The following is a 26,692-nucleotide window of genomic DNA, read 5'->3' as shown; positions in this document are numbered from 1 at the left end:
TGTGACTGTGCTGTCACAGCTGTGTCAGTCATTGTTGCTCCATCATGCTGAGGAGCACAGAATTTTTAATTTTTTTTTAACAGAAACTAGTGCAAATGATTTTTACATGGATTTCTAAATGAGACATAAAATAATGGTGATTTTAATGAAATATCGCAGGTTTTACACTTAGATTTGGTCAATTTTCCTTAAGTAACTGTACATCATTGGATATGTTCACAGACCATTAGATTCTTTAAGTTTGTACATTTTTGGCTCTGATAAACTGTGAAATTTTAGAATTATTTAAAAAGAAAACATGCCTTTCAAATCCACCACCAGGTTTGGAATACACCTGTAAACTACATCTACTCACCTTCAGGTTCCCCATTTTATCTTCAAATGACTTGAAGGTTGCAGAGTTCCTACAGAACAGAGACGCAATGTTACATTCACAAAAACATGATTATTAAAATCAAAAAAATAAAACTACCTACTGTATACTGCAGATAAAAACTAAAACAAACACTTAAAAGCATAAATATATATTTTTAAAAGTTCTATTACAGTTTCAAGATGAATTATATTTTCATTGTGTTATGTTGTGAGGGTACAGTGGCTTATGTATACAACAGATTTAACTATAAAAAAAAAACCCTCATTTTAAGAGATTACTGGTTTTATACTCATCTGCAGTCACACTAAAACTGTTCTAACTAAATATTATTAAAATAAAATGTTATTTATATAGACTTTACAAAGTGCAAATCAAAAACACAAAACCTTGAAATCAAGTAACAGTGAGCCAAAACAAAGCAAGGCAAAATATATGTAAAATTAAGATGATAATAAGAGACGCAAAAATACAAAAAATTCAGTATAACTAAATACAAATAAAATAACAAAGCAATAACAAATGAGAAAAAGGCATTTTGAGTGTAAAATGTGGACAGTTCATTATATAAACATGACCTTCATGTGACGCTAACTGAGGGACACGGAAAAATGGATTTTATAAATTATAAAGTGACACAAAATAGCAGCATTTCAAAGTAGCACTGCAACATGTTCAGACATCACAAATAAACAATGTATCAAGTAAACTTAATATATTCATGCAACCACAATATTGTAAGTGTGGCAATACATGCCTACAAATAGGAAATCAACATCGTCATTAGTGGACAAAATATCAGATGATTTAATTTGTTAAAAATTACAAACAGATCGAAACTGTTTGATCTGTTTGTAATCTTTTTATTCATCCACAATGTAAGAACTGTGTTCCAAATATTTCATCCACTACAGTATTTTATTTAATGTCAGCTCCTTAAAAACTACTCGTGGTCAACAAAGCAGCATCATGACAAACACAGATATCAACAGAACAACAACCATCAAAAACAGCAGCAGTTCAGTAATATAAGTGTTACAGTGAGTAGGTCTGTGTGTTACTTTACCTCATTGCCGGCATACTTATCGAGTGGCGAATGGAATAGTTGCTACTTTGTAAGCGTTAAAGAGAGGAGACAGAAGTGCAAGTGTTATAATGCAAGCAAGCAGTGACTTACACACACACACACACACACACACACACACACACACACACACACACACACACACACACACACACACACACACACACACACACACACACACACACACACACACACACACACACACACACACACACAAAGATGCAGCTGATACACCAGTTAAAACACTGTTGGTGGTTATTAGTTAGCGCTTAGCTTAATTTGTCACTGAAAAGCACTTAGGCAGGGGTTTTCTTCTATATTTTAAGCAGCACCGAATGAAAATCACCAGCATCAAATGACAAAATATTGAGGAAAAAACTGGCATTCCAAAATTTTAACTAATTTCGTTAAGTGGATTTTTATTTACTCAAACATTCTATACATATTGTTCATCAAATGAAATATTTTTGTTTTCAGCTTTGAAGAGGTGCAGATTTCACTCACAATTAACTATCAAATTTTAAAAATTTCTAAAAAATTATAAAGCTAAAATGAACAATTCTTTTAAAGAGCTTCAGCATTATTAAAATAATAGCAATCTTTACCATCTGTGTGCTGGATTAAAACACTTTAGGGTATTGTAAAGGTAATAAAATAATAGAGGATGCAACGTTTTTGGATCAATAACAGCAAAAGCAAAAAGGAGCTTAGAAAAAAGCAGACTTCAAAGTATTCTAAATTAAACTGGCAAAGCTTAGCCTCCTTGACCAGTTAAAATGTTTCTTTCAGGCCACAAAATAAGGACATGTTAGCCTTACCTAAAGGAATTAGAGAAAGGCAGAGCTCTGCAGGTCAAACCAAGGCAGCAATTAAAAAAACAGAAGGAGAGAGCATGAGCCAAAAGCATCAGGACACAAACACAAAGCAACCAACACAGCTGACAAGGTCAACGCCCACACAGGTGAGATACAGCAATGATATCAGCAGGGAAATCAGGCAGAAGAAGAAAAGCATGGCATTTAGACAACAGAGCCCGGCTGTGTTTGCTGTGTAACCAGTGACACCAGTACAGCTGATGAAAAGTCAAGTGACTCATCTTCTTCAGTGACTTTCTGTTGCTTGACTGTACTGAGATACTGACTGACAGCAGTCACCACCATGTACCAATAAAGTTAAGTTCATAGGTACAGCACAGGTCTAATTTCATAAGCACAACAAAGTCATGTCATACTAACCAATGACATTATCTTCTTTAACAAAGAATAAATGGGACTCCTGACTACGATCCCATGTTTACACCCACTGACACAGGTATTGTGAAAATGAAGAATTTTATAAATAATGCAGCATTGTCAATCAATAATTGATTAATATAAAACATAAACTGCACATGCCGGACACATGCCTTTTGTAGTTTAATTGTAATTGTAGTTTAAAGGCCAGGACAAATGACACAGGCCAGTTTAGCTAAATACAAGTACCAAGTCTGTGTGGTTAATTCTTTTCTTTTCATAATCAGTTTTTATTATTATAATACAGTTACAGTTTCAGCAACACAGCCTATAGTGAAACTGTGTCTAGGAGCAAAACAGGAACATGCAGAACAGGGAGTAAAATGATTTCTGAGAATTACTTGTAGCTACGGTGAAAATATGATGGATGAAAAAATGGAAAACATGCAGAGATGGACCAGGTCTAAACCCCTGAAATATCATGTAAATGTGATTTACTGTATGAGAAGCCAATGGACAGCACACACACACTTGTCAGTACACTCAGACAGCTATGTATCCTTTCCTCATGCACACCCTTGCAAGAAGAGCAACATCAATGTGGGTGGACACATGGAAACATTAATACAACAACAGACAGTTGTGTAAGTCAACAAGGCATCATGGGAGATGAGATGACTTCGAGGCAGAGGAGTTCATCTTCTAACTGTGTGTTTGTCTTTCCATAGCTACACTCCACCCCACAATCACACTTAATGAATTACTGCTTTGTTAATTTAACTTAAGACTTGCAATCAGTTGCTTTTATGTCTGTACAGTGCAAAGTGAAATCAACAAGCTACAAAGTGTGATTCCAGGGTGGAAAAGCTTAGTACAGGGATGGTTCAACTACTCCAAAACAACCATAAAGTATTAATGATCTCATTTCGATTTAAAGTAGTAAAAATTTAAATGCAGCATTTAATTTATTAATGTGTTTGATGAGAGGATATGTCTTCGGAATATACTGAACCAGCCCTTAAGTTAGTAAGAGGATGGAACAAACAAGCAAATGTATCTGATGGAGTCAGTTCACTAGTTTATCTACAGTACTAATGGTAAAGGTCAGTATAGGGGAGTGTGCAAGAAGCTGATCGCTGGTCAGCAAGATAAGACAAATTCAGTACTATAAGAACAAATGAGCAGTGGACAGGAAAAAAATATTCAGCTGGCTTCAAACTGATAATGACTGTGTGCAGGTACACAGTAGTACACAGCTGAGTTTGAGCGTCTGGATAAGATTATTACATAAAAGAGAAATGGGGTTATTCAGTTCATTGTAGATATGATCTTAAGTTTTTTTGTGCAAGAGTCTTTGTCTCACCACATCCAGTCACGCTAATATTACTGCAGTTATGGAGTAGACTACACAGTGAACGTTGCTGAATTCTGCTAAATTTACATTAAAAAGTGGCCTTAAAATAAGATGATAACAGCGTCACCTTCTATAGCTTTATTATATCTTTGTTCCATATATTCCTCGTTTTACTGACAACTACTTGAGATGTTCCTAGTAACAAATTGCCAGTCAACTAAATGGAAATTTAAATTTAGACTAGTCAGCTAGTCTAAACACTGGTTGTGCTTCAGTGTGGATGTTATCACTCTGAACCTTGACGTTAGTTTTACACAGTATGCTGTTACCAGAGAGGTATTGCAATACCCTGTCGTTCAAAATGTTGTCCTGTGACAAAAATTCAGGGTCTTTATAGCTGAACTGAGTTGAATTGCAGGCTGTGTAAACACAGAGCAAACCAGAGACAAGGTTGGAAACAAATTAGTTAAAAATCCACTGTACGAAGAGTCAGAAAAAAGTTGTACATGCCAATTCCAGTTCAATTCAATTCAACTATTTGTTTTCTTTTCCTATGATCATGGAATTATAATTGTATCATATTGCACAAAAGACATTTTCAAGTCCTCTGTACTTTCATGTTGATGCGGTTTTCATAGAGCTGCAGGACTTTATGTTGCAGTAAAAATGTGCCCACTGTGAGTAACACTGAATGGCAAGAGCAAAAACTGTTCAGAAACTGCTTAGGGTTCAGAGGATTAAAGATCCCCTTAAACCAGTGCAACTGTTCAACTCATCAGGAAGCTGTAATGCAGTTGTTCAGGTAGCTAGTGTTTTAAGTTTTAAAAAGATCTTAATTTACCCAAAATGCATAACTAATGAGTCCTATTTAACATAGCCAATGAATAAACAGCTTTGTCCCACTGGCACCAGGTTTGGTTAGCTTTCCACACAGCAACTATATTTAGCTGTCTCACAATCAATATGGATATCCCATTTCAAGACTTTTGTTTCAACACTGTTCACTCTGCTCATTTGTTCTCGTAGCCTGACCACTGTCTGCCATTTTGGCTCTACTGTACTGTACCTCATGTCGCCTAGCCTCCTGCTGATGGCCGTGCCCACTGTGGTGAGAGCTGCACTTGTCTTCTGTCCTGCCTGGGAAAGAGTCTCCTGAGTCTTCTTGTATCTGCAGGGAGGAGGGAGATGGGAGGAGGGAAGGATGAAGAGAAAGGAGAGAGGTGGCAGCCAGAGAATGGAAAGAGAACAATGGAGAAAAGGAATGTGGGGAAAACAGATGGTTGGAGCGGAATGAAAAGAAGATGTGGGACAGCAAAAAAAAAGGGAAAAGTGGAAGAGAGAGAAAGAGAAAAGGACAGGAGGGGGAAAGAGGAAGGAGGTGGGTAGATAGAGGAATGAAAAAACAAAATAATTACACAAAATGGGTGGACAGAGCGAAGAAAAGCAAGACAGATGGATGGGTAAGGGGAGTGTTAAAAAAAGAGAACTATTTTAGACCAAATCATATGACTGCAGTGAACAGAAACAGAAAAACTAACAATGTTAAGTTACTGCCACATTCCACAGCTGAAGCACGGTATTCACCACTGGAATGGTTAGTATTCACTCAGAAATACAGTCAAGACATTACAGGAATTGAGGCCTCAGCAACCAAAGGCTGGTGCATTGAAAGAATCATCCATTAGCCCCATGACTCCCTGTTGAAATGATTCATTTAATGTAGCAGCACTTGTCTGATGGCCACCCTGGATTAGACTGCGTATGCTTATCTAAATCTACCGTGTTTAAGAAAAGTGAACAAACGTCAGTAGTTTATTCTCCCAAAACATGCTCAAGTATGGAGGCACAGAGAAATCAGTATTAATGGCAGGTAAGTATCACTATATGCAACTGCAGCCCAGGGCTTAGGATCGGAGTGTCTGTTTATATATCGACTGTAGTAAACCACAGAAAATCTTGACTGAAATTGTTACAGTTAAACAAAAAACAACAATCTTACATTATCTTCAGAAATCATATGAACGTGGACAGGAGCATGCTGGTCTGCTCCTCGTCTGGTGTTATCATTTCAGTATATAACCTTGTGAAAATCCTGCTGACTTGCTCAGACTCTCTTGTTATCATTAGATAATGAGACTCTAAGTATGTAATATGCTGCAAACACTAGCTTTGTACAACTATATAGAATTCATTTAGGCTAATAACCTGAGCACGTAGCATCCACTTAGGATATCAGTTGATTTTCTTTAGTTGACTACAGCTCTCATCTCAATCCAGCATGTCCAACAGCAGCACTGTTTACTGCAGTTTCAGGTAACTGAAAGATGGGCAAAAAGCCTGCCATCATTAAAAAAAGGCCAAGTCACTATTCAAAGGGACACACTGCACACACAACTTATGGTGTTGTCAGCTGCATGAAGTGGGCAGGACTGCTGGTGTCAGAAAGAAAACAGTTGAACACATTATCCTGATTTTGATGGTAGGTTTGTAGGAGGCAAACATTGTTATCAAGTCCAATAAACAATTCAAATGAAGAACACAGAAACTTTTGTGACAGTAACAATCTTATCTTCTTCCGAAACTAATACGGTTTAAATAAATGGCTTCAAACAGCATTTTTGAAATTAAACCACCTGACCAACATCTGATAAACTGAGTCTTGCATTCATAAAAATCCCAGAAAAGTCGCTTAGATAACGATGCACGGACATTTTCAGGTTGAAAAAAAAAACAAACTAAAAAGGGTCAAGGATATCTTAACCAGACAAAATTAAGGGAATGAAATAGCATGTGCCTGCAAATATAATAATCTACATTACCGAGAGCCACACATGAGCCAAATAAAGAAACTCTAAAGGGTGAATTTACAACTGTTTCACAACAGTAGCTTGACTAATGCAGTAGCTGCTTTGTGTACCAGGCTGGGTGTGGTGAGCTGCTGCCAAATACTCCTTAAGATAAAACCCAGTAAACTCACCATGTTGGTCTTTAGACTTCAAAAGTAGATGTGTCAAGCTCAAGTTAACTTGTGTGTTGCAGACATCTACATTCATGTATTCATCATCACAACACTGTTTGTGGTGATGTCTTACGTAGATACTTTAGCAGGAAAAAATGCATTCAAAACCAAACAAGAATCAATCCTCAAATAGCAAAGCAAAAATGTGTGATTTTCAGTCCCCAGTCTGAGCATGTAAAACTGACTAAGGGTTTTCTACTGAACAGGACTCTGTTAAGATCAAGACAGGATATAAGTTGTGTTTCTTGTTTTCATACAAGCTTCAGTACATTCCTGGAGTCTGCAGACTGATAAGTCTCATGTTTACTGTTGTCTGGTATGGAGATTTCTTGCTGCCAGAAGTGCACCCAAGTATTTCATACTAAAAACCAGGGATTTTCCTGCATAGAGGAAGCTTTGCCATGCAGATTAAATTTTTTGGACAGGTGTCCAAGGAGAGCATGGCCTGAGCTCTCTTGGACTTGGACAGACAAAGAGATCCTAGTGGATGTGGAATGTATAACACTGGCTTTAAGAGTGGACATTTGACATCCTCATAACAATGCTGAATGCTGACAATTCTATGCAGGATGTTGTTCAACTTGTGTCCTGTCTGGAAGAACACGTGCTCATTTGGTCTTTTGATTAGAATGAAGAAAATTTCACAGTCATTTTCAAAAATAAAAGATCATTCAGACCCTCCTATACCAATATAGTGCCAAATTTCTGATGAGAATAATTCAGACAAGGAATCAGCAGATGATCTTGTGCTGAAGAAGGCAGACCTACTTTCTTAGAGGAACAGTTGCTGCAGCTTAAGTGGCTGAAATTCTACAAGAAAGAAAACCATGTTTTGTGTGGACATCATTCCGTGTAGCCAAATACTTGCGTCAAAAACCAGGTTTACTGGCACAACCTCAAGTTTCAAAGGTCAAACACTCACAAAGCACAGCAGCAGCATGAAGCATAAACTGCAGTGTCTCTCACTGAATGATTTTTTTTTCTCTTAAAGCACTATTTCACTTGGTAGGTTTTTACTTCAAAACATAACAGCAAATTGATTTTTTTTGGGATATTGCCTACTTGTTATCAATACATTGTCATGAACACAGAAAAGATGGAAAATCTAAATGTGTTATATTGCATGTTAATTTAAGTGGTGCCCCTAAATTTTGGAAATTTTGCATTGGTACTTTAAAAATGCACCATCACCAGCACTACGAGTGGAAAAGTTAGTCTAGAGGCCTAGAAGAAGACCCCTGATCATGCAACAAGACAAGAGCTATACTAAGACTCAGTTTGGACCACAACTCAAAAAAAGACAACTATAGAAAAAACTGGAATGGAATAAGAACAAAATGACAAAAGCTTGCAATGAATATAATGTTTTTAGATGTGTTAGCTCTGAAGCGGTGAGTACAGCATAAAACAAAACAAATGGCAAAACTATCACAGTATTAGACTGTAGCATCGCTGGCAACCTGCCTGACACCAGTTAAACGGCTGCACTAAACCAACCCAGCTGATTCCTAACAGGTTAAATAAGAAGCTGTTTTAAATTACTTGGTCTTAAAAGGCCTTAGATCAAACAAGAGGTGCCTACAGTTTGTGTGTGTGACATTCACTGACAGCTGGTCAGTAAACTTAAGTGGACAATATACATTACCAGCCAAAAGTTTGGACACACCTTCTCATTAAATGCTTTTTATTTATTGGGATTATTTTCTACATTGTAGATTAATATCAAAGATTAACACTTTTTTTTAACAATATAATTCAATATGTATTCTTTCATAGTTTTGATGTCTTCAGTATTAATCTGCAAATTACAAAATAATTAAATAAAAAACACTGAATGAGAAGGCGTGTCCAGACTGGTAGTGTAAAAATTTTGAAAGATTTGCAGATTAGATATGGCTGTAAAGCAAATGTTTTTTTGTTATCCTATGGTGTCACTATCTGTTTTTGCTGCATATATTATTTTTGCAGCACATGATTTTAAATGTTGCAATACAACCTATGATTATTTTAGCTTTGCTGTTTTTCTAATCAATTGTACCGGCACTAAAACCTTACAAATTATTGGATTTTCCATTCATTCAAACAGCTTTGAAACAGCTTTTGTCTAAAAACAAAAACTAAAATTGTAACTGAAAATCAAAATGGTTGCTAATGGTTTACAACTTATAATATAGTTTGTAGCTGATAGTTCATCACTCTTAGTACAATTTGTAATTAATTTGTGAGCTGTCTCTACATTGCTTCTCTTGGTAGCCATAAAATTACAATACAAAATCATTTTCCCTGATGGTAATGGTTTTAAAAGGCACTCTTAAAATGTTAGGCAAAAATACTTTAAACAAGGGAATAATTTGATTTTTAAAGCCTGCGACCCCTAACATAAAGTACAAAATCTCTCCTGAATTCAGCCTTTAACCCAACGGGAAAAAAAAGAAGACAAAGAAAAAAAATCCAAACCAACTGCAAACACCCTCACCATCACAGAAGCAAAGGAAACACAGAAGAAAAAACATTTGGCAATAAAAGCAAAACAAGAGCAAAACTCCCAAACAAGAAAAGCAAACTTTAAGAAACCTTAGGTCATCTACAAAAACAAAACAAGAACACAAAAGAGAAAGGGGTCAACTCACGCTTCAGAGCGGGTAATGTCATCCAAAGTGGCTGAGGCAGACAGATATCTGAAGACACAACAGCAGGATAATGACACAGGGGAAGAGACACGCACTCACAATACAGTTCCTACAGACTGGTCATTTCCAACCTCCATAACCATTTATACATATACACTATTCATCATAGGAAACTTATACAGGAACTAAAGAGATCTGTCACTTAAAAAACAAAAAAAAAAACAAAAACAGGTTTATCTAAACGATAGAATAGTCATGGCGGTTTATGAAATGAAAATCGAAATTATTTTGATGATTTTGACTGATTAGTTTAAAACATAGTTTTAAAGGGGGAAAAAAGTACAAATTCTGTGACTCCAACTTCTTAAATTTTAATACTTTTGGGTTTCTTTCCTTCACTGTGACAGTAAACTGCATATATTTGAGTTGTGGACAAAACAAAACATTTTTCACCATTGTCTTACATTTCATAGCTCAAACACGTAATTTATTTTTCGACAAAGAAATTAATTATTTGCATAGTGTCATTTCAGTGTGATAAAAATGCTGTGGGTCAGTCTAGTTCAACTCAACAGGAAGCTGAGAGGGCAAATAAACACAGCAGCACACTATTAGTGGAGAAGCTGAAAAAGTGGATGCTGTAAACAGTCCCATTGTCCCACTGTCAAACTTCAAACATGTTACTTGATCAAACACCAAATAACACACACACAGACTCCTGCCTGTATTATATCTAGAGTAACAGAGGTTATGTATTTGTGCTGTTGGACTACAGTAGAGCCAATAAAAAAGCAACACAATTCAAGAATGACAGGAGATCTAACTTTACATTCATCTATGACACCTTAATGTTTGACAGTCATAATACTGCTGATCCTGACCCTGTTCATGTCTCCCTCAGCACAGAAATGTATGGAAATGGTATGGCTTAAATATTTGTGTATTAGAGTGGCTGTCGACACATGACAGCTATGTAGGAAGCCATCCTACTGAAACTGCTGAGTCACAGTGCATTCATCATGTTCCGGAGATCCAAAAACAGTCATTTTCAGCCAGCTAAAAACAGACGGATCTTGCCAAATGCATATCTTGAGAAGACACACACGACGATCATGCTCCTCCTTGATCATGGTTCAGTTATTTTTTATTCGATCATACAATTTTTTGCTTAATTCTGCAGAACCTAATAAACATTTGCTCATCACAATTAATTATCTGTAATCTTTACCAGGCATTAAAGTAACATTTGCATTCAGACCAATGAAACGGCCTTAGTGGAGCAGCATCACAAATATGATGTCAAGATCTCAAACAAATATACTGAGCAGAGTGCTTACAGACAGAGGAAGATGTAAGCAAAGTTTGCAGTTTCACTCGGTTTGTGGACTGCCTTTTTGAAGTGTGGCAAATGGCATCTTGTCTTTTTAAAACTCAACAGGACAAGTGAGGGGTGGCTCTGACTGAGAGGTCAAGAACACTACGCACATGAATCAAGTAGTTATCCACACATAAAGCAGATCTGATAAATAGTTTACTTTCCTCTACATGGGATCATAATTTACAAATGATCATCATTGTGTGTTGAAGGACCCTTAAAACTCGCAACTGAGACTATCGACTAATTTGGAAAATGTTTGCTGGGGTAACAAATCAAGTGAGAAGTATGGGTCTTTTTCTTAAAGACTCCTGTGCAACAGCAACTGGAGAAGTCGCCCTCTGCTGGCTGTTCAATCAAATGCAGGTTTAAGGCCTTACCACACTGACTTTACTTCTCAGACAGAGGTTACATCAATTGTTTAAACACAGTCTAGAGCACAGGTTTGCTGGGGCTTGACTAAGTGGAAGAAACTTGGATTCATAAAAACTCTAATTTCATCCACTGGTTGCCTGATTAATGATGTATTGTAAAGGCAGAAGTGGGACATTACACCATTCACTACTTGCTCTACTTATGATGCCAAACAATAAAAAAATATAACCTTGCTCATAGACAAAGTAATTTTTTTTTTTAGCCAGGTCTCGTCCCTGTGCAACAGTAACAGGAGATGGCTCTCCTCTAGACAAGACCAGCCTCTATGTCCTTCCTTACATTAGCACAATGCAGCTTACTGTACAGCAGAGTGACTTCATACAGACCAGCACTGTTACACCACACTGTCCCTTCATTGTTGTTGTATTTGCTTCACAGCACAATAATCTGAACAGAAACTGTGGTTTTGTCTCTTTTACATGAGGATGTTTATGCGTGCGTAAGGATTTATTTTGAGAAAGAAGTACAACTCAATCAACTGATCCAGAAGAATTTGCTTAACAATGCAGAAAGAACAGCCAGTGAGCAGCATTGCCTAAAAATAACGAGAGAACAACATCCTTGGGTGAAATGCACACACACAAACATAAACATTTGCTATCTGAGAATCGGATTAACCCACTGGGTTTGAGTCATTTTTTTTTCCATTACCTGCACTGCAACTCTTTTACTATATAAATACGCGTAGGAATGTAGTACTATACGGAACATGAAATCACAATTATTTCAAGCAAAGCATGGGTTATTTATTCACCAAAACAGTGATGAATTGTTTGTACACTCAGTACTAGATAGTAGACAAAACATTCAATTGTCACTTTTATTAGTTTGCTAAAGCATCCTAATATAACAGTGTTTCTGTAATGAAATATAAAGCCCATTGGTGGATTATAAGAATAGGTGACAGCTCATAACGGCTGAAATGTGGACTGCAGGAAAGTAAGTCGCCAAAGTACACATTACATGCTATGCTACTGCTGTGAGTGTAATCATGAATGACTAATCAGGGCTCCGGATTGCATACAAAAATGGTCACATAAGGGGTAATTTTTTTTGAGTGTGTTGCTGTGGGTAGTTACTGCATTAGCTACTGCATTTAAAAATAGTATTTTTTCCAGCTCAGTCAGTCTTCTCCCTGCCTGATGTGCAAAACAATCATTTTTGGCGTTTGTAATCATTTTTGGCATTAGAATGTTCTGCTTTATAGCTGAATTTGTTTTTTCAATCATGTGCTGGTGCTACCCACCAAGAAAGTAGGTAGCACCAGTGCTACAAGTAAAAAAGTTAGTCTGGAGTTCTGCAGATGGGACTCCCGGGGGTGTCTTATGTTTTGGGCCAAAATTCTGTTTGATTCTTTGTGATATGCTAATAAAGAACTCTAAACTGAGATGAAAACGGCATTCAACAGGTAACGGACTCTCTCCACCCACTCCGGTTTTCATGGCAACCCACTGAGAGTTTGTGCCTCAAACATATTCATAATTCATAACCCATTTATTTCTTTGTGCAGTTCAGCTCTCTGTGCACTTTATAATCCCCCTCTCTGTGTCTCCCTTTCTGGACATCACGTGTCATGTGACTAAGCAAAACACAGTCTCTTTTTCCTTCATCTCTCTCACATTCCTTTCCTCTCCTCCAACTTGTTTCAGCAGCAAGTCTGAGCCGCCCGTCTGGTTGCCAGCCACGATGAAGGCGCTGTGCTTGGCATATTTTGTGCGCAGGCCCACACAGACGGAAATGTGCCTGCTTGGATCTGCGTTCTTGCATTTCCAGTCAAACGTGTAATAATCCACAACTATTCTAGCTTTATGGGCGAACACCCAGCTGAAAACCATGACTGATAATGTTCAGATATGGATCAGCGGATAGTTCTGTGCGGCAAGGGACGACAAACACGACAAAGGAATACAGTGCACCTGCCTGCTAATGTTTGTAACTGTGTGCACATGTTAAAGTTAAGAACAGTGTCAGCAGCGTCACCCTGTCAGGTTAGGCTAACGATCTGAGTGAGCTTGCCAATCCAGTTCATTTCAGGAGCAGCCACACGGAAAATTCCATTAGCTTCAGACCTCACAGCAGAAGCAGCAGCCTGGTTTAAACAGGCAGAAAACACACTGATTTAATGTTTTTCTTGCCAACTGCACAGGTATAGCACCAACTTCAGATTCTCCATTCCATACCGACTGCTGGGGACAGACTGGACAGTTTTCGAAAAGGTCTGAAATACACTGCATTTGTTTTGCTGGCTTTGCAGATTTGTGACCTAAGAAATGGCATTATCTTACTAAAAAAAAAACTACTACTAATATGGAGAAAGGATCCTCAGTGCAAAGCTGTCACAGTATGTTCTCCATATGAGAGATAAAGTAATCAGTTGGCCGTACCGGCTCATTAAAAATGGCCATGACTGGATTATTGAAGGGGCCTAATGGGCACAGGCTCTGTGGCCAGAGACTCCTCTCTTTGTAAAGAGTTCCATCAGAGATGTCCAGATTTCATTTTTTGGCTCCTGATCCTTAAATATTTAAATGTGCTTAGGGGAGAACAGCTAGATTTAAAAGCTAGTGTAGGGCTGAACAGTTTAAGGACAATATTGCTTTGAGATTTTTCTGACATAAATTGTAATTTGATTTGTGACATATAATGTTTTTTCACAGTAAAGTTTCAGTTTGATATTCTCCATGTAATAGATTTAAAACATGTGATGTAGGTCCTCTATATTCTAATGCAGTAATGAGCACTTAAAGATATGAATTCCAACATGTATAGATCACTTTATTTTTTAATGGCTACTGAAGATTTGCTTTATGCACAGTACAGTACTTCATAAGGCGGTTTGACATGGAAGAGGAGCCTCTAACAAAAATAAAATAATAGTTTACTAACTAGACTGGGCCAATCACAACTACTTTCACTTTATTTTTTGACCCTACACTCATCATATAGCTACCAGTGCTAACTAACGCTGATAGTTTGTGGTATTTGCTGGTCATGTGGTGACTGTTCAACAACAGGCCTGGCACACACAAAATGTATTTGTAAGTGTTTTTGTTGCACATCTGTCATCTCAAAAATCTCTAAAACACTTCCATAACACTAAAGTGTAGCAAAAAGAGTTCAACACAACCAATAAAATATGCTTTCTTGATTCATGTGTTAGTTTGTTTCACTGGTAAGATCAGGCATCAGCTGAACACTGTTCATATGTATCATATCCTTACGTCATTTGTGCATTTTGCCACTTGATTTTATTGAGCTAATCACCCCTAAGGCGGAAATCATTAAGTAATGGGCAACCATTATCGCTGTGTGGCTTGATGGCATTTGATTTGATACATAAGTGGTCAATTAGTGCCATACAAGTAAACAAACACAACAGCATTAGACAGTAATTTCTTGATGGATACTGTCTTGCCAAAAAGTCTGCCAAAACAACTTATGAGAATTCTGGTTTATTTCAAGCTGGCATTTTTCACATTAATGTGGCCATTGTGGCTCAAAATGTCACGGTTATTTTTGCACTTTCCATGCCAACAGTCGCTACAGGGACCTCATGGTAATTTCCCAGTTAAACACAGTTCAGGGGCTGTTTGTGTGACACCTCATTTCCTAAAATTTCTACAGTAGACGGGAAGAGGGCAAAGTCACTATCGCCACATGAATGGGAAATCTGTCAGGTTGAATTAAAGCTGAATTCTTTTTTCAATGGCTACTTTTTGATTTGATTATAATAAAGCAAAGAATCATCAATTACTTCTAAGCCTTTGTCTGTATAAAACAAACCTCATGAGAAACATTTCTTTCCGAGTAATAGAACTTGACGTTAGTGCCAGTTTTCAGCATGGCTACTCGTGACGAATGTAGAAGGGAAGCGTCTGAAAAAGCTAAAAATATGGAAGAACGTTCCTTTAGAGAGGAAGCAGAGAGAAGGACGTGTCATCACTTCTGGAGGAAGACCGGACACCTGACCTCTGGGAGAGGAAGTAAAAAACAACAACAAAAAAAACAGATACTGACAGGATGAATGCTGACATAAAAATTTAGGAGAAAGAAAGAAAACTAACCAATAAGACATGCTTAAAAAAAGAGAAATATGGCAGGTTATGCTGTGATATGCGTAAGGTTTTAGGCTGACTTCCAGACACTCTGCCATGTCTCAAATGGACTGAACCCTCTTAATATATATCACCACCTTAAAAAAATCTGATGATCAAACACTGAAGGGTGAGGCCGCAGTGGACAAACAGAAATTCAGGTGAGTCGGTTATGCAACTAAGGCTATTGAGGTTAGGACTGAGGCATGCACCAAATCCCACTTCAGTGCTACAAGTCTAGCCACATATGCAACAGAATCCTGGCAGCAGCAAGAGTAAAGATTGAGAATCATACTCAAAAAAACTCTTTTGAAGATACCAACTACCAAACAAATACCCACTTCTCAAATTTTAATTCTAATGCATTTATCTGAATGTGCTCCTTTGCAGCACTTGATTCAACATGGGCAAAAAAGACAGACTACAGGTAAATGTTTGTCCTTCTACCAGAGTGAGACAAGACAAAGTTAAACACTGACGGCTGAAATGTTCTCAAACACGGTTAGAAGGTGAGAACAGAAAGCGAGCGAGATTGAGTATAAGTTAGACCGTGAGACAGCAAACAGTGCAGAATCCCAGACATCACCAGTGAGCGAGCAGCAAACAATCGGTGGACTCACAGATCCGAACCGGTAAGTCTTTCATTCCACTCGCTCAGTTTCTCAGTGGTTCTCACATAGCTAGGAACAGAGACATGAGGGTATGTTACGCTGTAGAGTTTCAGCAAGGACTCAAGCAGGCTGGCCTTAAGAGGAGGTCAAGGTTAGAAAATCGCAAAAGAATCTTTGAAGAAAGGTTATATCATTAGTGAAGGTCAAAGTAGAGACTGCATGTACATAAAGAGGGATAACTTTCTAAGTTTGTGCTCCATCAGTGAAGAGTTAGCATCTCATCTTCTGCACAGCGAAGCACGTACAAATCAAGTTTACAAAACAGCACTGTAAGTAAGCCCGTTAAGAAACTCTTTCAGAGCCAGTTTCGGGGAAGAACTTATTCCAGGGTAAGTACCTCTGAGGAGCCCTGAAATAACTGCTGTGCAACGTACGTTAGCTAAACTAGAAGAGGACAAGCGCTATTTTTTTCTGTCTTCTCAATATCCTTGTCCAATAGCAGCCTTCTCCTCTGTAACACCACTATCAAAAATGCAAAATTTACCATATAGGCTGAAATAGCAAACATCTACTGTTCTACTTTCTGCATGCACATAGAACTGGAGTTCCAGTAACTACCATTTGCTGTGGTTTTGATGCACAGTCGAAGCTGTCGAATCATACACCACAATGGAAACAGAAAGGTTGAAAGTGGGGTGCCCTAGTAGCTCAACTAGTAGAAAAGGCACCTCATGAACAGGGGCTATTAGTCAGCGCCGTAGTGGCATGATGTGCTGCATATCAGTCCTTTTCTTTTTTCCCTACCATTCCTGTCTCTTCTTGACTAACAGAAGGCAAAAATGCCCCACAAATATTTAAAATACACAAATAAAAAAAGGCTGAAAGGGCTGACTAAAGGGCAGTTTCTAGAATATGTTTGAGCCACTTTGCATGTTCCTGCAGAGGGGAGTCACCTAAGGATTCATCAAGGATGACACACTGATGTTCTAAGTGGAGCAATCTTTTCTCTCCTTTGCCTGGGAGCCTTGCAGAAAGAACACTTGTGTCCTGCAACAACAGCAGCCACTACAAAAAAATTGCAAATGCCTATATTTTTGGTGACAACATGCTCAAAGCTGAAACTTTTCAAGTTTTTTTAATACCAATATTATTTAAGATACTGAAGCACAGGAGAGAAATTTGACAGGTCAAGACCATAATCTGTTAAATGCTTGGTCTGGCTTTTTTTGTAAAATGCATTTCCAGGGTAATATTTTGTATATTACATAGTGATACTTACAAATTACAATATCAAAGAGTCAATCAACCCATTGGCTTATAAAATTGACTTCAAGAGCTGTATATGACTCCTTTTCCAGGTTTCATGTCAAATAGCATAGATGCCTGCTATTATACAGTATATGTGAACAAATATTCCTTCAATACGATGAAAGGAACCTGTTTTGCCAGAGTCAAAATTATTCAAGGGTCTGACAAACATGTTAAATCTAACTTTAGATTCAGAAAAGTACATACAAAACCTATAAAACCATCAATTAACTGAAATATGCTGAATACTTGTTTCATACATTTGGAAAATAAAAATGTAAAGATAGACGAAGGGTTAAGATACAGTTTACCAGTCACTGTGGACAGATACATGTGGTTATCTTCTAAATGAAATATTGCTATGATCCCTTTCTACTGGAAAACTAACTTAAAAGTTGCAGCAGAGAAGTGTGTTGAACGCTCATTAGGATTCATCAGGCCTCCTTTTCATTCTGCTGAGGTTAATAACTGTGACTGCTCATTTAATTGTGTGTAATTCGATTTTAGAATTTTAGGGCCTAAAATTAACTGAAAAACATGGCGATGTTCAAGCATTAAGTGTATTTTTAAACAGAGTAGCTGCTGTGTTTGATACAAGTTATACCCCAAGCTGAAAATTGCTGATAAATATTTCTTACCAAATTGCAACAAGCTTAATGTACAAAATAATCTGAGCTTGATCTCAGCAGCTTTTCACAATATAATTATTAAATCTGACAACACAGCACCTTTGCCTCTGCTGAAAGAGCCTGTTTCTGTTCATCCTGCATAATATAAACCTGTGCAAAACATAGTCTAAAGATTTCAGAAGCCTGGATGTGTCACCACAGGATGAGTCATTTGTGACTAACTCTGATAACGCTGTTACTATCAGAGAATGTCTTCAGGGAGTGCTGATTCACCTTTATGGACGTTTCAAAGATTGCGTTAAAAAAAAAAAAAATCTATGAAGGTTTTTGTCCATATCATCAGCTACAGAGATGTCTATATGACTATACGAGCTGCACCGTAGACTCAAGGTACCTTGTTGTTTTGACCAGTATAAAATAACACTTACAGCATTTTACAGCTACAGCTTCGACTGCCACAGGCTGCGTTTAGTAGAACCGAAGCCTCCAAGTCGACCTATCGATTGTTTGGTTGTTATGCTCTTGTCCAGTCAAATACTCACTGGACAACTGATGTTACTTCCATAAGAAGAAAAGCACTACATCAGCAGCCATTCAGGATTAATCCATTATTTTCGAGGGAGGCAACAACTGACTACATGTGAACACCCCTGTGTTTTCATAACACTGACCTAATAGAGACTGCTAGGTCTAAGTTTTTTAACATTTCCTGAATGTTTACTCTGAGTCAGCTTTGAAGTAATAATTGCCACCAGGTCAAAGAAGTTGTTGGTATGGCAGCATTTTGTTCAAACAGATAGCCAGAAAGTCCTATCTAAACTTTGCAAATAGCAGCAGCACTGATATATTACAGCTTATCAACCAACATGGCAGATCATCTAAAAACAGCAGGCTAACTTCTATGACTTACATTCCTCAATAGTTTTTATGCTGAAATTGCCTATTGATATAGTTGTTTTCAGAAAGCAAGTGAATATAGGCAGGTGTGTGCTTGTCTTTTTCGAATCTGTTGTGATCATTTCAGTATAAAACAACCAAGTGAAACGAAGTTATTTGACAGAGATACTAGCTTTCATGTTGATTGAGAAATCATCTAGGCCAATAAGGATAGCAGTCAAAGTCTACACAGTGCACTGTGGTCCATTCAATTTATCTAAAGTTGTTGCAAAATTTTCCATCCCTGTGACCAATTCATTGGTTGAAGAGTTGTAGCACTAGTCCTATTGTTCTGACACTCACACCAAAGAAAAGCAGGGTTGCACAAAAAGTCAAATCAATATATCAATCAACAACTTGCTTTTCTGGCTAGGTTACTTTGTTACAAGTTAAAATAATCTCTGTTCAGTGTGCAAAAAGTATTATTAATTGCTGTATAGTGATTTGGCAAGCCTTCAGACTTAATAACCAAAAAGACATTTCCCAAAAAGTATTTCATCTTCTCATCAGCTCCAGAGGCAACATTTCCAGACTAGCAAAGCAGCACCGTTCTGTCAGAACAGACTAAGATTTATCTGCTTTCAAATGCAAGAAAAAAAATTGATATTAAGACAGCCAACTAGATGCTCAAACAAAAAAAATTACCAAATGCTTCTTCCGTATACCAGTACATAACAATTTGAACATGTTTCAGGTGCTCAGAGAGAAAAAGGGCAAAGGATAAAGCTAAGATGAAAGCTGGGTAAAACTTCTGCTGTGATTGAACATAACTTACTGAACATTTATTCAGTCTAAATTAAATATTTGAACCTTTTAGACCACTGAAAGAGTAGACAAGAGAAATCCAACAACTCTCCAAGCCAAGGACAACATATTATCTGAAGAAACAATTAGAGTAAATTCCTGTCATTCAAAAATTGTGATCAGCCGTTCTGGTCTGATTAATACATACGCATTGGAGGTTTGTACGTCTTGCCAGCTCTTGGTGAGGTTCTGCTTGAGTTCATTGAGCGGGCTGAGGCCAAGTTTCCTCTTCAGCTCTGTGGCGTGTCTCTCTTTGGCTGACAAAACCTGACGCAGGGTGTTGATCTCCTCTTCCACCTGAAATACATCACAAAGAGTTTCATTTCATGCTTTATGCCTCCATCAAACTTCAGTTCTTTTCTTTTCAAGATCCCTAAAAGTGGAATCTCACTAATAAATTAACTATGTGTATCCTCCCTTCATGTTTTTTTTAACAACGGTTAATCTGATGTACTGCACACTTGGCAGGAGTATTATCACAGAAAAAAAGTGATTTGTACTCTGTGCACATTGTTGATGACAGACCACAGCATCATCAATGCAAGGTAGGAACACTTGAACAGAAAACACACAGGAGCTATTCCGAGAAGATGCACCGCCAAAAAAGGTCAAACCACCGCAAGTGTTGTCTATTCTAATAGGGAGAAATTTTTAGTATTTTTGGTTCTTGTACCTGCTAAATACACTCATAAAGCTCAAAATGAAAAAAAAATACAATGTACAATTTGACTTTGAAGGACAACTAGTTGTTTAGATTAAAGTGGATCTAGTGGCAGCACTTGGGGACTTTGAAACAAATAGGCCTCACCTTGGTGAGCTCAGTGTGAAGCTCCTCAGCCTCCTCCTCTGTCAGGCCCGGGGGAAGAGGGTTGGCTGAGTTCCCCACCGCTCCCTCCACCGGCACATCGGACAGGTTGTCTGAGCGATCGACTCCGAGGCCCTTGTTAGGAGAGTTCAGGTTGATATCTGGGATGGGAGGTGAGGGGATAAAGGTAAAGACATAAAGAATAGAAGACGTTAATGGAACAGGGAAATGGAGAGGCAGCAAAAGGGTAAACAAACACATGCTTAGACCAACTGAAGTGTTAAAAGCCAAGAGTGCTTTACTCAGATGATCTCTCTCAGTATCTATTTCACACACACCAAGGCCAGGAAGTGGCTCGCAGGAGATTTCCAACAGGAAGAGAAAGTGGCAATTAGCAGAGTAATTTAAGATCCCTCTGTCCAAGAGCCATTATGTCTCTCACTTTGAAAACAGAAACTCTGGAGCAAACTGGACCACAAATAATGAATGCAAACAAGAGAAGGAAAAAAATATTTAAATATGTAACAATAAATACAATAGAAAACAAAGAATCTATTTTTTAACCTTTGAACTTCCATTTATGCCAGACAGAGTTGACTGCACAAAATTTCCAGTTCGAACACAAAAAATCTGCAACCCTCAGCATTTCTAGGACAATGAGTTTATGTAGCAGCAGTCACTTGAGGACAGCAGCATAATTCTGGCAGCTTGGCACAGTCAGAGGTGGCTTGGAGGACAACAGAAGTCAAGAAGGAAAAGAAAAAAAAAATGGAGCCACTGCCTGAAACATGGAGTAAAAATATAGCTTATGCAGCAATGTTCATAACAATATATACTCACTGGGAGAACCGATTATGGAAACTAAACTCAAACCTCACATTGCTTACAAAGACACCCACTTCCAAGTCAGTGAGCAGGTTTTTGAGAATAGGGGTTTCGATTCCACTGAGCGACTTGTGACACAGAACTATTTCAGCTCACTTTTAACTTTGTATACTTAAATGTGACCATTTTTAAGCACGAAAGAAGACTGTGCAACACAGTTTAAATAATCCATTTGTAAGGAAGACAAACATTTATTCCATACAGGCGAAACCCTGTCCATGTCCACACAACTGATCACAGAGTAGTTTACACTTCAGACAACACAGTAGACAACAGTAGAGCAAACACATGGTGGCGTTGCAGGAGAGCAAAGATTAAAACTAATAGCAGGTAGTGCCGGTGATGCTCTGTGATCCAGAGTTTTCCCAATAAGATCCATATACAAGCTGGCCAGAGACGTGGCGACTCCACCCTCAAGGTATATTGATTCAGTCAAGAATGATTCAGATCCGCCCACAGAAAGAACAGCAGTGAGGTTAAAAAGAGACAACACATAAGGACAGAAAACAGGAGGGTGAAAAAATAACTTTATTCAAATATTCTTTCATAATCTTTGGCGGTTGTCTTTTTTTATTGTAATTTCACCCTCAGTTTTCAGTTCAAGTGATTGCCTGCATTTTGCTTAATGCCTCCTGATAATAAACTGAGTCAATCCAAATTTAAATCAACATTTAGTGGCACACAAAGGTCAAATGTTGTGTTCATTTAGCTTGTTTAAAAGTGGTGCAACTGCTTTGCAAACTGAGGTATGTACTGCATGTTATTATAACCACACCCCCTGCTTAAAACCCAACCTTGCAGCTGTATTGTACTCTGGCATATATATTTTAGGGCTGATAGACGCATAAAGGATTCTTCTATGAAGACCTTGTATAATAGTTAAATGTCCACACAAAATGATAGTTCTATGAAAAGGTACTTGCTCTTTGATTCACACCAAACCTGGGATTTACTGTGTCTCTTTTTTTTTTAACTGTGTGTGGCAGATTACACACATCAAAATGAAACCAAACAATAAATTGGATTCAAAAAACAAGGTGCAGTTTTGGTAGGATGGAGTTTCGCTTTAATAGACACAGAAAGAAATGTCGCAGGAACGCATTAGTCGGGAAAAGTCCCTGGCTCAGTCAAAAATCCTATTCTCAGGTTTCAAAGTATCATTTAGAAAACAGTATCAGGATGTATTGAGACAGAAATGTCCTAGTTCACTCAGGTTTGTCCAGACAGAGAAATGTAGGCGACCTTAATCACTTCCTAAAAGCCCTCACTGTGAGGTACAGGAAGCCTGATACAAAATGACATATCTATTACGATCACTCAAAGTTAGAAATGATGGGATACAGCTCTAGAAGACTCACTGGAGAATATCCAAAGAAAAACAGAAAATAAAACTAAAACTGTGATATATAACTTAACATTTCTGCCACCAAGGGCTATTCTTCAGTACCCCTATTTACTGCTATTTAAACCTGCACTACAATTAAAACTATACAATTCCTATTAGTGTTTTAACCAAATACTGTGCATATTGCCTACCTGTAGAATAGTTCAAATGCTGTGTAGGAATATCAATAAAAACAAAACAAAACTGTTTCTACAATAAATTTTGAGATTTAGCAGGTTATTTATTCTGCTATATTTCCTCGTCATGTTATCTAAACACTTTCTCAATCAAATTTCAACAAAACCTTGTAGATCATAATATTATTGGAAAAAACATCTTCTACAAAATGTCTGTTTAATGCCTTACACAGCTAAAACATCAACAGTCCATTTAACAATAACTAAACAAGCGTTACAGAATGACAAAGCAGAAGTATCAGCATCTGGTGCAATTTCTTCCTCTTTAACGATGTAAATATTTATAGAGATATTACAAACAGTTTACTGGTCTGTTTAAGTTGGGAGTAAAGATCTTTAAATATAGTCAGTTTTCCTTAAATGTAAACAAATCTATAATTTTAGACTGGCTTTTATGTAGCATTTTATAATTTTAGTGTTGATACTTATTTGAATTTTTATCATTACATTTTATGAACAATTTGTTATAACATTTGTTTTGATATGATCAATGTATTTTATGTAATAGTTCATAATTCCATTACAATTTTCATTGATTGGACAATCTTTAATTTATCTTTTGCCATCTTAACTGCCCATAAAATGTTTAGTCTTTTTCTCCATTGATTTGGTGTGAAATAATAATTAAATCTATTGTCACCATCCTATGTTTTATCACTGGCTTGTAAAGCACTTCGCACCACATCAGATTTGCTGGCCTGCAAGCATGCCATCATCGATGCTCAGTTAGTCAGCACAGCTGAATGCTGGTACAGCAAGATTAATGTTTATTTACTAGACTGACAAATGCATTCAGGTAAATAGAAGACTGAAGCAAACTGGTGTTGCATTTAGGGCAGGGGTGGAGCTAATGGATGACTACATCCACCACAGACTGAAGTCTGTTCACTCCCCACACTCAATAGTGAAGCTTTTTAGAGGGCTATGCATGTACTTGTAGAACTGAAGTCACATTCAGCAGCTACTATTTTTGGGGGCCAAATCACTTCTGTATTGCCATTGTTCATAAATAGCTACATTTTAATGGTACTCAATTCAACCACATACAGCCCAGTAGTTCTGAGGAACCTAAAAATGTTTACGCAGATTTTGAAGCAATTCAGATAGTCCATATTATTGTCAATGAAAAGTGGTAAGACAGTATAGAAATGCATCTGTTTGTACATGACAATACAGAACATGTTTGTACATGATTTTATTAGTTATGCTGTATGTGCATTAGCTTTAGCAGTGGATTTAATTGAAACTCTTGAACCAACTTTGAAAAGCTCTGGAAAGAAGTACAAGCTACCAAGCAATGCAACATTGATCTGGAACCTGCAACCAAAACAAAGAAACAAAAGGCAGTCTGTTATCCTCTGTGATTTAAATTATTTAAGTCATCCTATGAGCTATACTATACTTGCAATTTAAAAAAAAAAAATCCTAACTTTAACAAATGCTCCAGATTTGTAATCAATTTAGGGTTACATTAAATGGTTTATTTTGATGTATTTGTGTTCTCATGTATTTCTACATGGCCTACAGTGATTTAGTGGATAAATAAACAACGGATCCATTTTTGCCACCATAATGTGAGCGATGGTCTGGACACCCGCATAAAGACTGTCTGGCTCCGCCACTGGTTTTAGGAAACCACCAAAACAAACCAGGAGCACCTGTTTTAATCAGCATTAGCCTTTTTGTTTCAAAGCTGTACATTCGTTTGGCTTGGTTCTGGAAAACGCCAGAGAACGCTGTTAACTTGTAGGCTGGATTAATGTCAGTCGTATCAAATGAGAGTGAGTTAGGAAGCTGCTAACATCAGTAACACGATCCACCTCCTTCACTTGCTGCCTGTCATTTAGCAGCAGGCCCGTCCGGTCCTCACAGCTACACAATTGCCACTACTTATTGGCTTTTAATGTGTTACACATCCACATAAACAAGACTGCAAAAGAATAAAGGCAATGTTTATCTCACCGCAGCCTGGTTATTTACACCTACGTGCTGTCTGCTCAGCAAACTGTTTACGCGTTTCAGACACTAGGCTAAGCTACACGCTAGCCTGCTAAGCTAACAATTACCTTGACTGGCGGGGTCCATGGCGTCGACTTCACAGAGCTGGAGCTCTTTTTTGTTATGAAGTTAAACTCGACTGGTGTGAGATGTGGACAGCAGCCTGACACGGGGTGCGTTCCACTCGGTGTGAAGAAACCTTCCTGGCTACAGCAACTGCTCCCACTCAGAGAAAGTCGTCGACAGGAACAGCCAACAGCCAGCTCAGCTTAAACCGCCGTGTGAAGCTACCGGCAGTAACGCACGCACCGCCGGGGAGGACCTTCAGGAGAAGTCACCGAGATTTATACACCCGTATTATATATAAATATATATAAATTATATATATAAATATATATAGATAATTTAAATGTAAAGGTTAAGACCCTGCAAAATAATTTATCACATAAATTGACATAATTTAAATATTACTTTTAGGATCTTACAATATAATACTGATAAATTTAAATATTAAAGGTAAGACCTAACAACAACATTATATAACTATACCTAATTTAAATATTAGGTTGAAGACCATGTATTGAATTGTATAATACACATTTACCTGACTGATTTAAATATTTAGACCCAGCAACAATATATATAGTACAGACTTTTCTGACTAATTTGAATAATAAGGTTTACCTTTAGGTGTCACTTCCAAAAGTTACACAGAGGACCTAAAGGAAAAAAATATTTTTGCTTAAAAACATGGCATAAAATTATAATTTACTGATGTTTTTTTCTCACTAAGTTAGAACTAGATTCACTGAGATTTATCCAACATCCTCCCTGATCATAACTACCAGATGTTCATATATTGTCAGGATTTCGCAGGATATTTTTAGAAAGAAAAATTCTATACAAAAAATTAACTTTTCTTTAAAAAAAAAAAAAAAAAATATTGCAGCCTAGAACATGTCAGTGATTACCAACAACACTGCTGAGGATACATTATTATTTTTTGTAAAGTGTCAGATTTTGGGAACCTATTAATACTGTACTAAATTTACCTGACAAATAACAATTTTAAGTTTAAGATTCTACAGTATTATCTATTGTACAAATTTGCCTGACTAATTTAAATATTAAGGTTATGATTCTATAACATTATCTAAAGTACAAATTAACTTGATTAGTTTAGCATTAAGGTTAAGAATCTATAATATGATGTATCATACAAATTTACCTCACTAATTTTAATATTTATGTTAAAAGCTTACAGTATTGTATACTATACAGATTTGCCAGACTAATTTAAATATCCAAGTTTAAATTGTCCAATATTATATATAATGTAATTTCTAATATAGAAACAGTAAAAATAATATATTGTTCTGTCATTCACGAAGATTGAACATTATGCATTTGTACACTGTGAATCATTTTAAGTTCATTCAGCTTTGAGACTTAAGTTCTTCTGCAGCTCTAAAATGTGAACTCATCTCATTTTGATTAATTACTTCAATGGCATCTAGGATGTTTAACAGCTAACATCTC

At 37.2% G+C, this 26,692-nt stretch overlaps 1 protein-coding gene across 9 annotated transcripts in view; it reads right to left on the bottom strand.

Annotated features, from left to right (window-relative positions):
- LOC111570250 (TPD52 like 2) overlaps nt 1–25,445 on the bottom strand; it is a 29,368-nt gene extending 3,923 nt beyond the window's left edge. Inside the window, exons 1-9 of one of the 9 annotated variants that reach the window (XM_055012870.1) lie at nt 25,222–25,445; nt 20,693–20,850; nt 20,033–20,181; nt 16,217–16,276; nt 9,693–9,740; nt 5,110–5,211; nt 2,276–2,302; nt 1,440–1,484; nt 356–404 (exon numbers count right to left, since the gene is read on the bottom strand). In XM_055012870.1, the coding sequence (XP_054868845.1) occupies nt 356–404; nt 1,440–1,484; nt 2,276–2,302; nt 5,110–5,211; nt 9,693–9,740; nt 16,217–16,276; nt 20,033–20,181; nt 20,693–20,850; nt 25,222–25,240 (657 nt within the window). In that variant the 5' untranslated portion in view covers nt 25,241–25,445. The remainder of the gene's footprint in view (nt 1–355; nt 405–1,439; nt 1,485–2,275; nt 2,303–5,109; nt 5,212–9,692; nt 9,741–16,216; nt 16,277–20,032; nt 20,182–20,692; nt 20,851–25,221) is intronic. The other 8 variants (XM_055012871.1, XM_035949376.2, XM_035949377.2 and 5 more) reach the window with 8 other exon arrangements.
- Between the last annotated feature and the right edge of the window lie 1,247 nt (nt 25,446–26,692).

This window comes from Amphiprion ocellaris, chromosome 8, assembly GCF_022539595.1.
Source record: "Amphiprion ocellaris isolate individual 3 ecotype Okinawa chromosome 8, ASM2253959v1, whole genome shotgun sequence".
In the NCBI taxonomy this organism is placed as follows: Eukaryota; Metazoa; Chordata; class Actinopteri; family Pomacentridae; genus Amphiprion; species Amphiprion ocellaris.
This window is presented reverse-complemented; position numbering and strand designations above follow the sequence as displayed.